Below are 13,564 nucleotides of genomic sequence, written 5' to 3' on the forward strand. Positions count from 1 at the left end.
GAGTGAAAACCTGTAATTTTGGAATTTTGTAAACTGGAATTTTAATTGTTTTTTATTTTGTTTTGTAAATATTTTGTTGGTTTTCCAATTATTACAACTGAAAAATAAAAATTGTCTCATGACAATGTAATATATTGCCTTCAAAACGTGAAGTGTGGTTTATTTGCCGAATGGCGATTAAATCATATATGGCCGTTTAAGTGCACATACGCCGTAGATCAGGAAGCTTCCTTTGTGTGAACAAATCTATTACACGTAGCAAGTGTAAATCTTACCCTTGCAAACTACCTGCCATACATTATCTTCTCGCTAAGCACGCCGCCCGAGTGAATTCACTTAAAATGAAGTGAAACGTTAGGGGATTTCCCTTAATTCAATGTATATCACACTCACTCATCGCTTGATTTGTTAACTCACCTAATATTTGACGACGCCCAAGGACGGAATAAACGTAATTTGATAAACTTGGCCATTATAATGTAAACAGACAGTATTTGAAATGCGATTTTTTCAGTCTGATTTTGTCGATTTATTTTTTATACATTTCAGGGATTTCCCTCAATTCAATGTATACCAAATTCACTTCTAGCTTGATTTGATGACGTCAGTGCCCTATGCACCATTGGGGTGCATAGGGCACTGCATTATATATATATATATATATATATATATATATATATATATATATATATATATATATATATATATATATATATATATATGTACTCCGCATGCCTCCTGAGAGCCTTAATCAAGCTTGCCTCTTTTACAAGGCATCAGGTTCGCGCCGCCCAGGACGACCACTGCTGACAATTCGTCGGCAGTTCTCGTCAGAACTTCGGGACGCGGATCTGACTTGGGAGGATGCAAGGGAGCTGGCAGCCAACAGAAAAGCCTGGAGACAGTTTGTGGACTCCATATGCTCCACCTAGGGAGCGGATATGGTTATATTATTTATTATTATATATATATATATATATATATATATATATATATATATATATATATATATATATATATATATATATATATATATATATATATATATATATATATATATATATATATATATATATATATATATATATATATATATATATATATATATATATATATATATATATATATATATATATATATATATATATATATATATATATATATATATATATATATATATATATATATATATATATATATATATATATATATACTCACTTCCTGTTAAACTTTATAGTAAAAAAAATAATTTGTACGGATTTTATAAATATAGATTACGTAAGCAAAAACATTGTTTCGTCTAATTGATTTTGAAAATTAAAAAAAAAATCCGTAAAAAGGTAACGGAACGCCGTTCCACCGCGTTACATTGAAAAAAACCCTGTATAAATATATTATTAACGATTTCAAATTTACAATAACGCGTCCTTACTGGGTTTTCCCGTGCCGAGGGCATATTTTACAATATATCTTTTATTTACCTATATATTTCATCATAGACAATGATTACAAATTAAAATAATGAGCCCTTACCGAGTATTACTGTGCCGAGTCAACTCATTCGTTAGTTGTTTGCTAGCATTAATACATCGTTGAATATTTAATGACGTTTTAAGTAGAGATGTGACTGATTGGTAACTGTTACCCGATTTGGATTGTATTCGTTACGTTATTTCAGTTTGTATTTGATTTTGGCTTAAGTTTTTAAATATCAAATATATTTGAAGCTAGAAATATCCAATATGCTACCAAATTTGACGTTATGAGCTTTAAATTATAGAATCCAGTAAAATTATTTTAATCATCGTTATGAAAATGGGTGTTTGAATTCGATTGCCCATGTCTGATATGAACCCTTAAAAAATCAGATTTTTCTAATCGAATTATTCAAAAGCCATTTTTGAATTTTATTTTTTTTGCAATGGATTTGAATGTTTTGAACAATGGATTGAATTTTAATGCAGTGGTCTCCAAACTCAATAAGGATGTGAGCTCCTTTTAAAAATTGAACTTGTCTTGTGAACTACCTATACAAATTCCCTCTTCATAGTTTTTTTTTTATCAACAGCCCTTATCGGAACATATATAATAATTTTATGTTAGTTTAAATAAATTAGAACATCAGATGAACAATAAAACATAAAATACGTTTTTTAAATTTTTATAAACAAATGAATTATTTAAAATAAGTGTGATTAAAAATAAACATAAAAATCAAATTTACTAGGCAAATTTAATATCCTACGCGAGCCACCATAAAAGCCTCGACGAGCTACCGTATGGATATCACTAGTTTAAAGTAATACGATTTTTTATGTCAAATTATCAAATATGGGAGCTAGAAAATTTGACGCGATTAGCTCTGAAATGAAGGATTCAAAAACCAAATAATGTAAAATTATTTTAATGAACCCTTAAAAATTTCAAATTATACAAATGAAATTATTGAAAATCCATTTTATTTTAATGTAATGGATTCGAATGTTGCCATTTATTTAAAGTACATACGACGTTTTCGTTCAATATGCCTTTATTATTTTAGCTGGAATATTGGATTCATAGATCTTTATTATATCTTTTCCTTAGAATAGAGTCAAATGTATCTGGAATCGATTAGGTGATAATACGTTTATACTTAGGTATTTATTTTCAGAATAGTAAAAAGACGTCGTTAGAATTTGGATTTGTTGTCGACTGTATTCATAGTAATTATTGAAGTAATAATGATTGGTATCGGAATATTAAATCGCTTAAGTAATCACGATAATCAGTAGCTTTTATCTATTTAAAACGACGTTTGAAATATTTACGTCTTTCAATGTGAATCAGTCAAAGATAAAATATTGTATTCTCAATATTATTAATATTTAAAGCATTTACTTTGTTTCTTGAATGTTTTTCACAGATACTTTGTGGCACATTTTATAAACTTTTGGATTTTTTACGGTGTGTGTGGAAGTTTTTGGTAAGGGAATGTAATTAATTATGAGTATTTAAATGTTTTAGAATTTAAAGAACCCTGATGATGACAAGGTTTTTGTTGAAACCGGTAGGTTAAAGTGTACTTTTAATAAAAAGTGGTTAAATCAAAGTTGTTTCATTTAATAAAGTTCATTTACTTTGTGGTTTGTCATTTTTACTAATATGTTTTTTTTTTACAAAAATATTATAAAATAATATTTTTGTAAAAAAAAGAGAATAAAATATTCATTAACCTACAATTAGTCACGCATTTACGAATAGACGCCAGTTCGTGCTAATTTATATTTACCACTATTCGTAAAGTGGAATTATTGTTTCGATTTACAGGGGGCCAAAATAAACATGAGTGAATTTTACCACTAATATGAAAAAAAATATATATTATCCTGGATTAGTATCCGAAGCGCAGGGCTAATCACCTTTTCTGCATTTTTTAACGATCAATATTCTTCTTCTAACCCTTATTCCCACCCAACGGTGCATAGGGCACTGCATCGTATTGACGCAGTGTCATATTGATCGTTACGATCAATAAAAATAAATATTAAACTATGCTCTAAAATTACGAAAATGCGTATCGGCTGTCCAAACTCAAAACACAGTAAGAAACATTTTTTTGCATTTTTGGACTAAGTAGATTCTACTTAATGCAAAAAAAATATACTACAAAAAAAATGTCCCTTACTGTGTTTTAAGTTTGGACAGCTGATTTATTGACTTGATTTTTTGTCCATTATATCGGGAGTTCGTTAAAAGGAGGTCCGTTATATTGAGGTTTTACTGTATAATTAAGTTTACATACGGGTGAGGAAATAATGACAAACACATATGTGTAATTATGTTCGTACGTGTAACTTTTCTAGATACCGTCTAATGTGACCTAAATAGTTATCAAAGCTTGTATATTTCGTATTTGCTACCATTAATTACACTTTTGATGTGAGACATAAATTATATAGTTTGTGGAAACGCGCAGCGCCTCCTAGACAATCAATACAACGTGGTGCTGATATGTAGGTGTGCGTATAAATAATAAATGTGTTATGTTAAAGCAGAAATGGGCAGTAAGTTTATCGACATTTGACGTACAATAATATTGACCCGCAAATCACATTTGGGAAACATGAATATAACACACACGTCAAAAAAGATTTTGTGATTAAAACTATTCACTATCTGATAAAATGTAGAAAAAAATTAAACGAAAATAGATAATTTATGAACTTTTATTGGTATTTTTCCCCAACCGGTTTTGACAACAACCTTGTATTCATTAGGGTTAAACATGTATATGTTTACCCTGATGATGACAAGGTTCTTATCAAAACCGGTTGAAAAAAGTACAAATAAAAAGTAAAAAACGTAAACACAAGCATTAAAGTTTTATTTAATAGTTTGTAAAATGTGACACAAAGTATCTTCGAAAATATTAATGAAAAAAAGATAATTGACGTATTTCAATTGATCGACCCTAATATACGGAGGCGAAGCATAGAGTTGGCAAAAGAAAGATAAATGAATGTCTTATTAGACTGATTGTAGTCAAAATGTGATCTCTCAGACGAATGTGCGGCAAAACGATGTATGCCAGATGTTCGAATGGTGAAAAAAGGAAATAATACAAGATATAAGCATTATTGAAATGATCAAAAAGGAGTAGGAATGGAGATTGTTTGGACATATGAAACGAGTGAATGAGGAAAGTAGGTACAGTAAAATAAATGTACTTCGAAACAGAGGCAGAAGAAAACTGAGGAAAAAATGTCATGGTCAAGTATATAAAATATGTACTTAGAAAATGGTAAGATCAGAATTTGGGATAATCGGCGGGTATGTATGAGGAGATGCGTGAATGTGGAACAGGCGAAGATGGTTTTCAAGGACAGAATAACGGGGTGCTTTATTTTCAGTGTCTACCCTTGCGTGGGAGAACGGCGTGATGGTAAGTTCATGAGATTGAAATAAAACGACTTTGAAATAAAGTTTTTTTTTTTAAAATATATGAACTGGTTTAATCAAATTTTGGAAAACCGATTTCATAATGTACATATCGTACCTTATTTGATATAGAAGGCACTGCAACGCCCAATAAATCGAGTTTGACTAGTATATAATTTTCGTTTTGTGACAAATATTCATTTATCATTAGTTGGAAGTACTCCGATTGATTAAAACATTTATTAACTCATGGTCATATGTAAAACAAAGCATTTACAAATGAATAAACCGAATTTAAAAAGGGGACCATGAAAGAATTTAGAGACAAAAAAGGATGGCTTAGTTAATAAATGAAATACATTCACTCCTCACAAATTAACTTAAATTTTAGATAAAAACAATACACTGATTTCAAGACTATGTGAGAAAAAAATCTGTAGGTAAAATGTACCTATTCGTAATTCTATGAAAAATATTAGGTTAATATGTTTTTTCCTGTGAAAAGCATCAGTATCCAATATTTAGACTACGACAGGACTCTAACTATCTGACCTTTGGCACGTAGATATGTCTTGGAAGGATGCAAAGGAGCTAATAGCCGAAAGAAGTGTCTGGGATCAGCTTGTGGACTACATACGCTCCACATAGCACGTACGTACTCGAAATTCTGTTACAATTTTAGGGTTATATATTTTTTTTACTGAAAGTTATAAACAAATTAATTATTTTGATTTTAAAATGTTTATTGATAAAATCAAGAAAGGTGTGTTGAGGTGGTTTGGGCATGTGAATCGAATGAGGAAAGAATATTAAAACAAAATTATGAGACGTACCTATGTGGCTGGCAATAGAAACAGAGAAAGACAGAGGAAAACTGGCATGATCAAGTATTTGAAATACTTAAAAGTGGCCAGATCAGAGTAGGAATAATCGGCGGTATGTGTAAGGACGCATGTCCTCACACATACCGTGTATGTTTGTGGAAGAGACGAAAATTGTTTGCAAAGACAAATTAGTGTGGAGTTCTATTCTATCTGCCTACGCCTGCGGGAAAGCGGCGTTATGGTTAGTTAGTAAATTAGTAATTCGAAAGATCATTGTGAGGTGCAAAAGATCTGGTTTCGGGTCATATCGATGTCGCTCGACTAAATGAGGGTTAAAAAAGTCTTTGAATCTTTGCTACTACCAAATCTACCTCATTTCTTTCATTCAAAGTCATATATTTTATACAATTATGTATTCAATTGTTAGTGTACGTAATGTGTTGTAAAATATTTAATCTCGCAGAGAATCGGGAAGATCAATCTTGCGCAGCATTGTTCGGACGTTGATACAAAACCCTGATCGATGGAGTGTCAAAGTAATTCAACGCAAGATGGCGTCACTTTACAAGATGGCGCCCTGTTACATGGCTGACAGTGTAATTTCACCATATTTATTTTTACCCGATGAATATCTGTCATCGCTTGTCTTGTCAGATGACAAATGTCCCGCCATTCCAGTCTCCACCCCCAATCCGGTTAGCTTTTGTGAGTGAAGGATTTCTTATATTTGATGATGGGAATTATCAAGAGAGGAATTTGAATATCTCGCATATAAATCTCGGGATTACATAAATTGAAAGAAAAATACAGCTTTACATGAAAAGTTCCGTTATTAAGAACGCTTTGGATTCGAAGTCGGGGGATAAGATTTATATTAATTTTATTACGTTGTAAAACACGAACTTGATAGGGTATGTGGAACATATTTTATATTGCTTATATTATAATTTTATACAAGAAGTTATGGTAAACACAATTTATCTTCGCTTTTACAAAAAAAATACGAATGTTACTTAGATAAATGACGAAAAAACTGTATATTTTATTTTTATCATCAATTTATTGACAATAATTTTAGAAAAAAATGTGAAACTTCTTAAAATAAAGAAAAAGACATATTTAATGTGAGGAACAGAGAGAGCAACTCAAAAAAAATACAAAAGTACAAAATTTGCATAAAAAATATTCTGTTAATTCAATATTTACACTATCATTGATTGGTGCGTCAATTAGTAAAACAATATAATGATATTAATGTTCTGTGATAGCTAAAATATGAGATGTATGTCCTTGATCTCAAATCAATGAATGAAATCACGCTAATAACAACATTAAACATACCATAAACTAATTTCTCATTAATCATAGAGTAAAGTAGATTCAGTTTTTAAAATAAAAACATTCACAACCTCATCCGCAGCCGATGGTGCATAGGGCACTGCATTGTATAAACGCAGTGTTATCTTGATCGTTAATACATGAAAGAAAGGTAATAATCAGCCCTCCGCTTCAGGTACCAGTCCAGAGTGAAAAAATTAATATATTTATTTAACCCCCCTTGGGAATCGAACTCGGGACCTCCAGTAAGGTAGCCGAGTAAAAAAATTTAGTTAAGAGTCATATTATCATTTGTAGTTGATTGTAATATATAATTCACAATTGTAAATGTTTATGTATAATATAATAAAAGCTTTAAACATAAAGAGTAAATCCACTCACGAGTAGGTAAAGGTTATAAAACTTATAATGTTGAATCCTAAGTAGGTCCATGATAAGAGGTGATGCATAAGCCGTGGCAAGATTTCAGAGTCACTTGGACGTTAGGTAATTCAAAGAGGGTGTTATTTTATTTCTTTATTGTAAATCTCTGGTTACTTCACTATGGACAAAAATGTATCTCGAATTAAAACCTTTTTGGGTTTAATATTTTTTTATTTTTTTATTGGCAAAGCACCCAAAATTGAGTGATACGTGAGGGTTTAAACCATGATCAACCCTGAAAAGCGTTAGGGATTTCATTATACAGTTTTCAGTTGGCATCACTTTTATTTTTCTCAAGTTTAAAAAAAGGAATAATAAAATATGACATACGTCATGATCAACGGTATATCTTTATCACGTGTCCAATTTAAATTTAAATTTGAAAAAAATTAGAAATATTAAAATTCTTTTAACCTACTCAAATTTGGTTCTTATAAAATGTTGCGGAAAAAAAGGTCAAAATTTGAGAGAAAGTAAAATTCTAGGTACGGTAGAAAAAGTCTTGGGAAATATGAAGTTGTTTCCGTTAATTGAAAATTACATTTTCTTTTATCATTCCAACGTTTAGCTTAGGTATAATACAGGGGATGAAAGTGTATTTTCATGTACTTGATGTACATATTTTTCCTTTATTTTAATATCCAAACAAAAATGAAAAGGAATATGGAAGTTTGGATATTTACAGGGATTACCTGGTTAAGTGATCACTTTACACACGTGAAATATTCACCATGATTGACAACCACACTACTCAAAATTTTGACAAAACTCGTGACACAGTACATATAAGTTCACAATAGCCATCTATGTTGGAATGTGGAAAGCTTTTATTAAACCAACACAGACGCCTGTTGTGAATTCACATGTATTGTATCACGAGTTTGATCAGTATATCTATCAATTCCAAAAAAATAAGTAGTGTAGTTGTCAATCATGGATAGAATTGGTGAATGTTACACGTGTGTATAGTGATCACTTAACCAAGCCTATGACGGTCTTAAGCCCTGTAAATGTCCAGACTTCCATATTCTTCTTCATCTTTGGTGAGATGTCATATGTAAAAATAACTTCCAAGTAAAGAAAACTCAGATTCGTAAACTTTATGAAGTATTTCGACACATGGGAACACTCTTATAGGAATCGTACCAATAAGCCTACTGTGATTAACGGTAACCATAACATTAGTATATAACCACTCACCGTTTCTAGGTACGGTAAGTGGTTATATATAAATATTATTAACATTTTTGCAAAAAAATAAATAAGTAAACTTAAAGCATTTACCACAAAGTATATGATTTGAATATCAATAATATTGAGAATACCATAACATTACTGGGCGGACATTGAATTAACGCTATGAAGGTATGAAAAAATCCAAATAAACGTTTGAGGAATTTGTGGATAAAAAAAAGTATAAATAAAAAAAACTGAAAAAACAGATATTTTGGATTAAATGTTTTCAGCATTTTTAGCAAATTGGTTGAAAGAGAGAACCGGATTGGACCACAATACAACTGAAATCTCTACGCAATCACCCAAAGAACATTGAAGATGTGGGATCAACGAAGATAACATTTTAGATAATAACAAAATACAATTCTGTGTGCGGGTTTAGGGTGTAGATCCCGAATTTATTTTGCGAAGAATAGAATAACGTATAATGCTAAATATTTACTCATCCTCATTCTGGAAATTGAGTATATCCTGTTGTGAAATACAAAAAGCTAATGACTCACTTTCAATAAATACAAAATCAATAAGGCATGAAAAAGAAACAGATGTTATCTACTAAATATTGTCTTAATACGGCTAATAAGGATTTCTCCTTCAAGAAAAGGTGAATTTTATAGCGTTCGGAAGCAACACGATGGCACGAAAGTAAAGAGCACTTATTTCTTCCTGGCTTTATGACTGTTTTGGGGTCAGCCCTCCTCGTCCTCAGGATAAAGGACAACGTCACCAAGGCCATGCCTTCAAATCATGTATCTTTCTGGATCAACCATGAATTCTTCAGTCTTCCTCTCAACGTTTTCATCTCAACCAGGCAATAGCGAAGATCCATGGCTATTGCCTGGTTCACAATTTGATCGGGTTCTCTGCGCCCTGTGTGCCCATTTAAATACATATTTATTGACAATATTTTTTATAAAGAGCTTCTTTACATCTCACTAATAGATGTCTCTAGTGAAGTTCTAGTGATTCAAGAACAAGGTTTCTAAATTGGTTCATATATATAGATCTTCCAAGAATTTGAGTAGTGTGGTTGTCAATAATGGGTAGAATTGATGAATGTTACACGTGTGTAAAGTGATCACTTAAACCAGCCTATGACGGTCGTCAGCCCCGTAAATGCCCAGACTTCCATATTCTTCTTCATCTTTGATAAGATGTCAAAAAATAATATAAAAATTAACTCCTGTAATTGGAGATAATCCAGATTTTGTGAACAAATATTTGGACACACTCAAAATGTTGTAAATGTTTTACTTAGTAAATACCACTATTTCTTAAAATCTACTATGACACGTGTTTCGATGCATTCCGCATCATTTTCATACGGTATTTGAAAATGATGCGGAATGCATCGAAACACGTGTCACAGTAGATTTTAAGAAATAGTGGTATTTACTAAGTAAAACACTAAATAAAAATGTTATTATCTCTCAAAAGGAGCAAATCAATGAAACTACCACAGGGTGGATCTATTGGTTGAACATAAAACAAAGTAAATTTTAACCTTTTTTTTCATATTTAATTTAATATTATTAATTGCCATCTTCGAGTTTCGTGTTACCCAGTGCGGATGGGGACAATCATAGACCGTTGACCTGAGTAAAACGAACAAACGTAACACCAAAGGAAAGATACATTTATTTAAAGATCGCAAAGGAGAAACAGGAATAAAGTAGAACAAATGAATTCAAGTTATAAAATAGAAGAGAATGGTTATTACAGTCGTTTTACAGAAACGTCTTTAATTTGTAAAGTGCATGTCACCCATACACGTATGGGCTTTTATAAAATACTAATATAGGCAATTCTTGACCTTCCTACTTAAAAAGTGCCCAAATCTTTAAATGTGTAATGTACGTTAGTACAATACAAATAAAATCTTGAAATTCTATTCATTATTCTTTTCAATTTAAATTATAGTTTAACTATATAGCGAAATTCTGCCAAAGATAAATATTTATCATATTATTTTGACATCTCAACAAAGATGTAGAAGAATATGGTATTTACGGGGAAGTCTGGGTATTTATGGGGTTTACAACCGTAAGAGGCTGGTTTCAATGATCACTTTACACAATTGTAACATTGACCATTGAACATTGTTATAAACGAGTCATCGGTGGCGAATGTGATAATTTAAACTTTTTAATAGATTTATATTATCCACTGACACTTCGTGATGGAATTGCATTTTTAATATATTATTAGATTAAAACCAATATTTTTAGCTTTTCCACTTTATTTTTATTTGACCAGCGACCGGGTTTCATCGTTACAGACATCATCAGACTGGTGGGAGGCTATACAAATTGTTACGTTATATATAAAAGAAGGCAGGAGTTGATAACCATGATTTGATATAATTCAATCAATAAAATTATATCAAATCATGGTTATCAACTCCTGCCTTCTTTTATATATAACATAACAATTTGTATAGCCTCCCACCAGTCTGATGATGTCTGTAACGACGAAACCCGGTCGCTGGTCAAATAAAAATAAAGTGGAAAAGCTAAAAATATTGGTTTTAATCTAATAATATATTAAAAATTTAAACTTAGTATTGTGCACAAAACGTGTTAACACAAAAACAAAATGAATAATAATTTTAAATAAATAATATAAATAATAAATAAATCAATATTTGTGGATCTAAAGAGAAAATGTGACCATAGAAAAGCGCTATAGAAAACAAAACATTCAATTTTTTCAATATAAAAAGAGAAATATCGGTATTTTATTATGTTCACAAATATTTCAATTTTGTACTTTTTCTGTGAGTCTAAGCGGCTCATTATTAGAAATAGGTATCAAATTGCGGTAGAGGGGTTCGAACCGAGAAACTCTGACTTGAGAGTCCGCGACACTAACCACGGGACCACAACCCGAAACTAATTGTCGAATTAAGACCTTAATTGAATCACAACTAATTAAATTAAAAACACATCATTGAACGAAAGTGTAGTGCATTAAATTTATGTTTACCTTAAGACCCAGAAGTCACTTCGGATGAACATGAAAAAAATCATACAAATTAGAAAACAAAATAGGAACATAAATACAGTTTTTTTGTATAGTCCAAAAAATTCAAATAATAAAACAGGAAAGTATATTTATGATCAATCAGAACCTAAAATCTGGCAGTGTCAAAAGTCTGTGTAATCGGAGGGCATGTATGACTAGATGCATGGATGTGAAGGAGGCAAGGAGTGTATGTCAGGACAGAAGAGTGTGGCGATCCATCCTTTCTGCCTACCCCTGCGGGGAAACGGCGTGATGGTAGTAGTAGTAGTAGTAGTATTTTTATTTGTTCTTGGATGGAATAAACATGAATAATGGATGAAACAAATTTTATAAGTGCAAATAATGATACAAAATAAAATTTTATGCGTATTGAACATTTAACATATTAAATGTATGTTGTAGATTAATCAATATTTTTTTAAATAATAAAGTGTAAAGTTTTTGAAGGTGTATAATTTATGTTGAGATCATTTTTGTACTTGTTTTATAAGTAGACGTGGAATTTCATGATGCTTTGTATTTTAAAACTTCTTTAGTAAAACATTATCTCCTTTTTTATTTTGTACAATGTCAACTGATTTTTTTTATATTTAAAATTTCTCGATATATTTATATACATATTCAAAAACCATTTTACAGGGGAGAGAAAAATGTCACACAAAGGTTTATTGTTGAAAAAAATATTACCGACTGTTAAACTTGCTCGAATAAAACATAGGCAGAAAAGATTACATCTATTATTTATTAAAATGTGTGGACTTTTGTGTGTCATTCAACGTAAAATATTTGGTAAGCAAACCTTTTATTCGGTCGAACTTTTAACGTTGTGTGTAGTTGGTTTGGTAACATACTCAAATCGCCATTTAATATAAAACGTAAAGCTGAATTTAAAAAGACGATTTCAGGGACATACGAGTATTAATCGATTACGTCGTGAAAATTACACTTTGGGAATGACATATTTTTATTTGTAGGTATATTTTTTAATTGACAGTCTTATTTATGATGAATTATGATACAAAAGTTTATAAAAAAAATCATTATCGTTACAAAATAAACGCCCACATCTAGATAAACGTTTTACAATATTTTTTTATCTTGTCTAAATACGTAATACAATACCTACTGTCTACTGAATAAAAAAAATGTGTTTCGTCTTATCTAATACTGACTTAATAATAACTGTAAATGCAGGAATTATTGATTAATAACAATGAATGTGAGTAATTTGTAAAAAGAGAAAAACCCTTTCGTTTTGTATATAGGTGAATAAAGCGATTCAATCGTGTAGTGTATTTTGTTAATCGAATTGGTATTTACTTAAGTATAAATCAAAATACGTTATCAGTAACATGATACTAAATGGGTCGTAAAAGCCCAAATTAGAGAATTTTGTAGGTCATTAGAAAAGGCATACATCCAGCAGAGGAGATAAGACTGATAAAGAAGAAGAAGAAAGAAGAATATGGATTTATTTGCTGTCTGAAAAAAATGTTTGAACCATAGCCGGAATGGTGCATAGGGCAACTTCATGTATCGTATCAACGTATTGTTATCTTGATCGTTAATCGGTAACGTGATCAGTCCATCGTCTCTTGCACCAGACCAGCGTGATATTAAATAACTATGAGAGTGTTTTTTTTGACCCCCACCAAACCATAAAATAAAAATAAATGATTTTTCGTTACATTTTGAGTGTGTCCAAGTACTTTGTTCTCAAATAGGAATTTTCCCCACCAATGATATATTTTATATTTCTAAGACGGGTCATAAGCCATCTGTAATATGTTGAAATATCA

The 13,564-nt window shown here is 30.8% G+C and overlaps 1 protein-coding gene across 2 annotated transcripts in view; it reads right to left on the reverse strand.

The window, feature by feature from the left end:
- Positions 1–13,564, reverse strand: part of LOC148301867 (protein amalgam-like) — a 100,092-nt gene that overhangs the window by 12,379 nt on the left and 74,149 nt on the right. Inside the window, exon 5 of one of the 2 annotated variants that reach the window (XM_088272582.1) lies at positions 11,727–11,744. The exons of the other annotated variant lie outside the window; for it this stretch is intronic. Coding sequence (XP_088128708.1) covers positions 11,727–11,744 — 18 coding nt within the window. The remainder of the gene's footprint in view (positions 1–11,726; positions 11,745–13,564) is intronic. 2 annotated transcript variants of the gene reach the window in all.

Source organism: Brachycentrus maculatus, unplaced genomic scaffold (assembly GCF_059751285.1).
Source record: "Brachycentrus maculatus isolate JH-2025_06_01 unplaced genomic scaffold, ASM5975128v1 h1tg000511l, whole genome shotgun sequence".
Taxonomy (NCBI): Eukaryota; Metazoa; Arthropoda; class Insecta; order Trichoptera; family Brachycentridae; genus Brachycentrus; species Brachycentrus maculatus.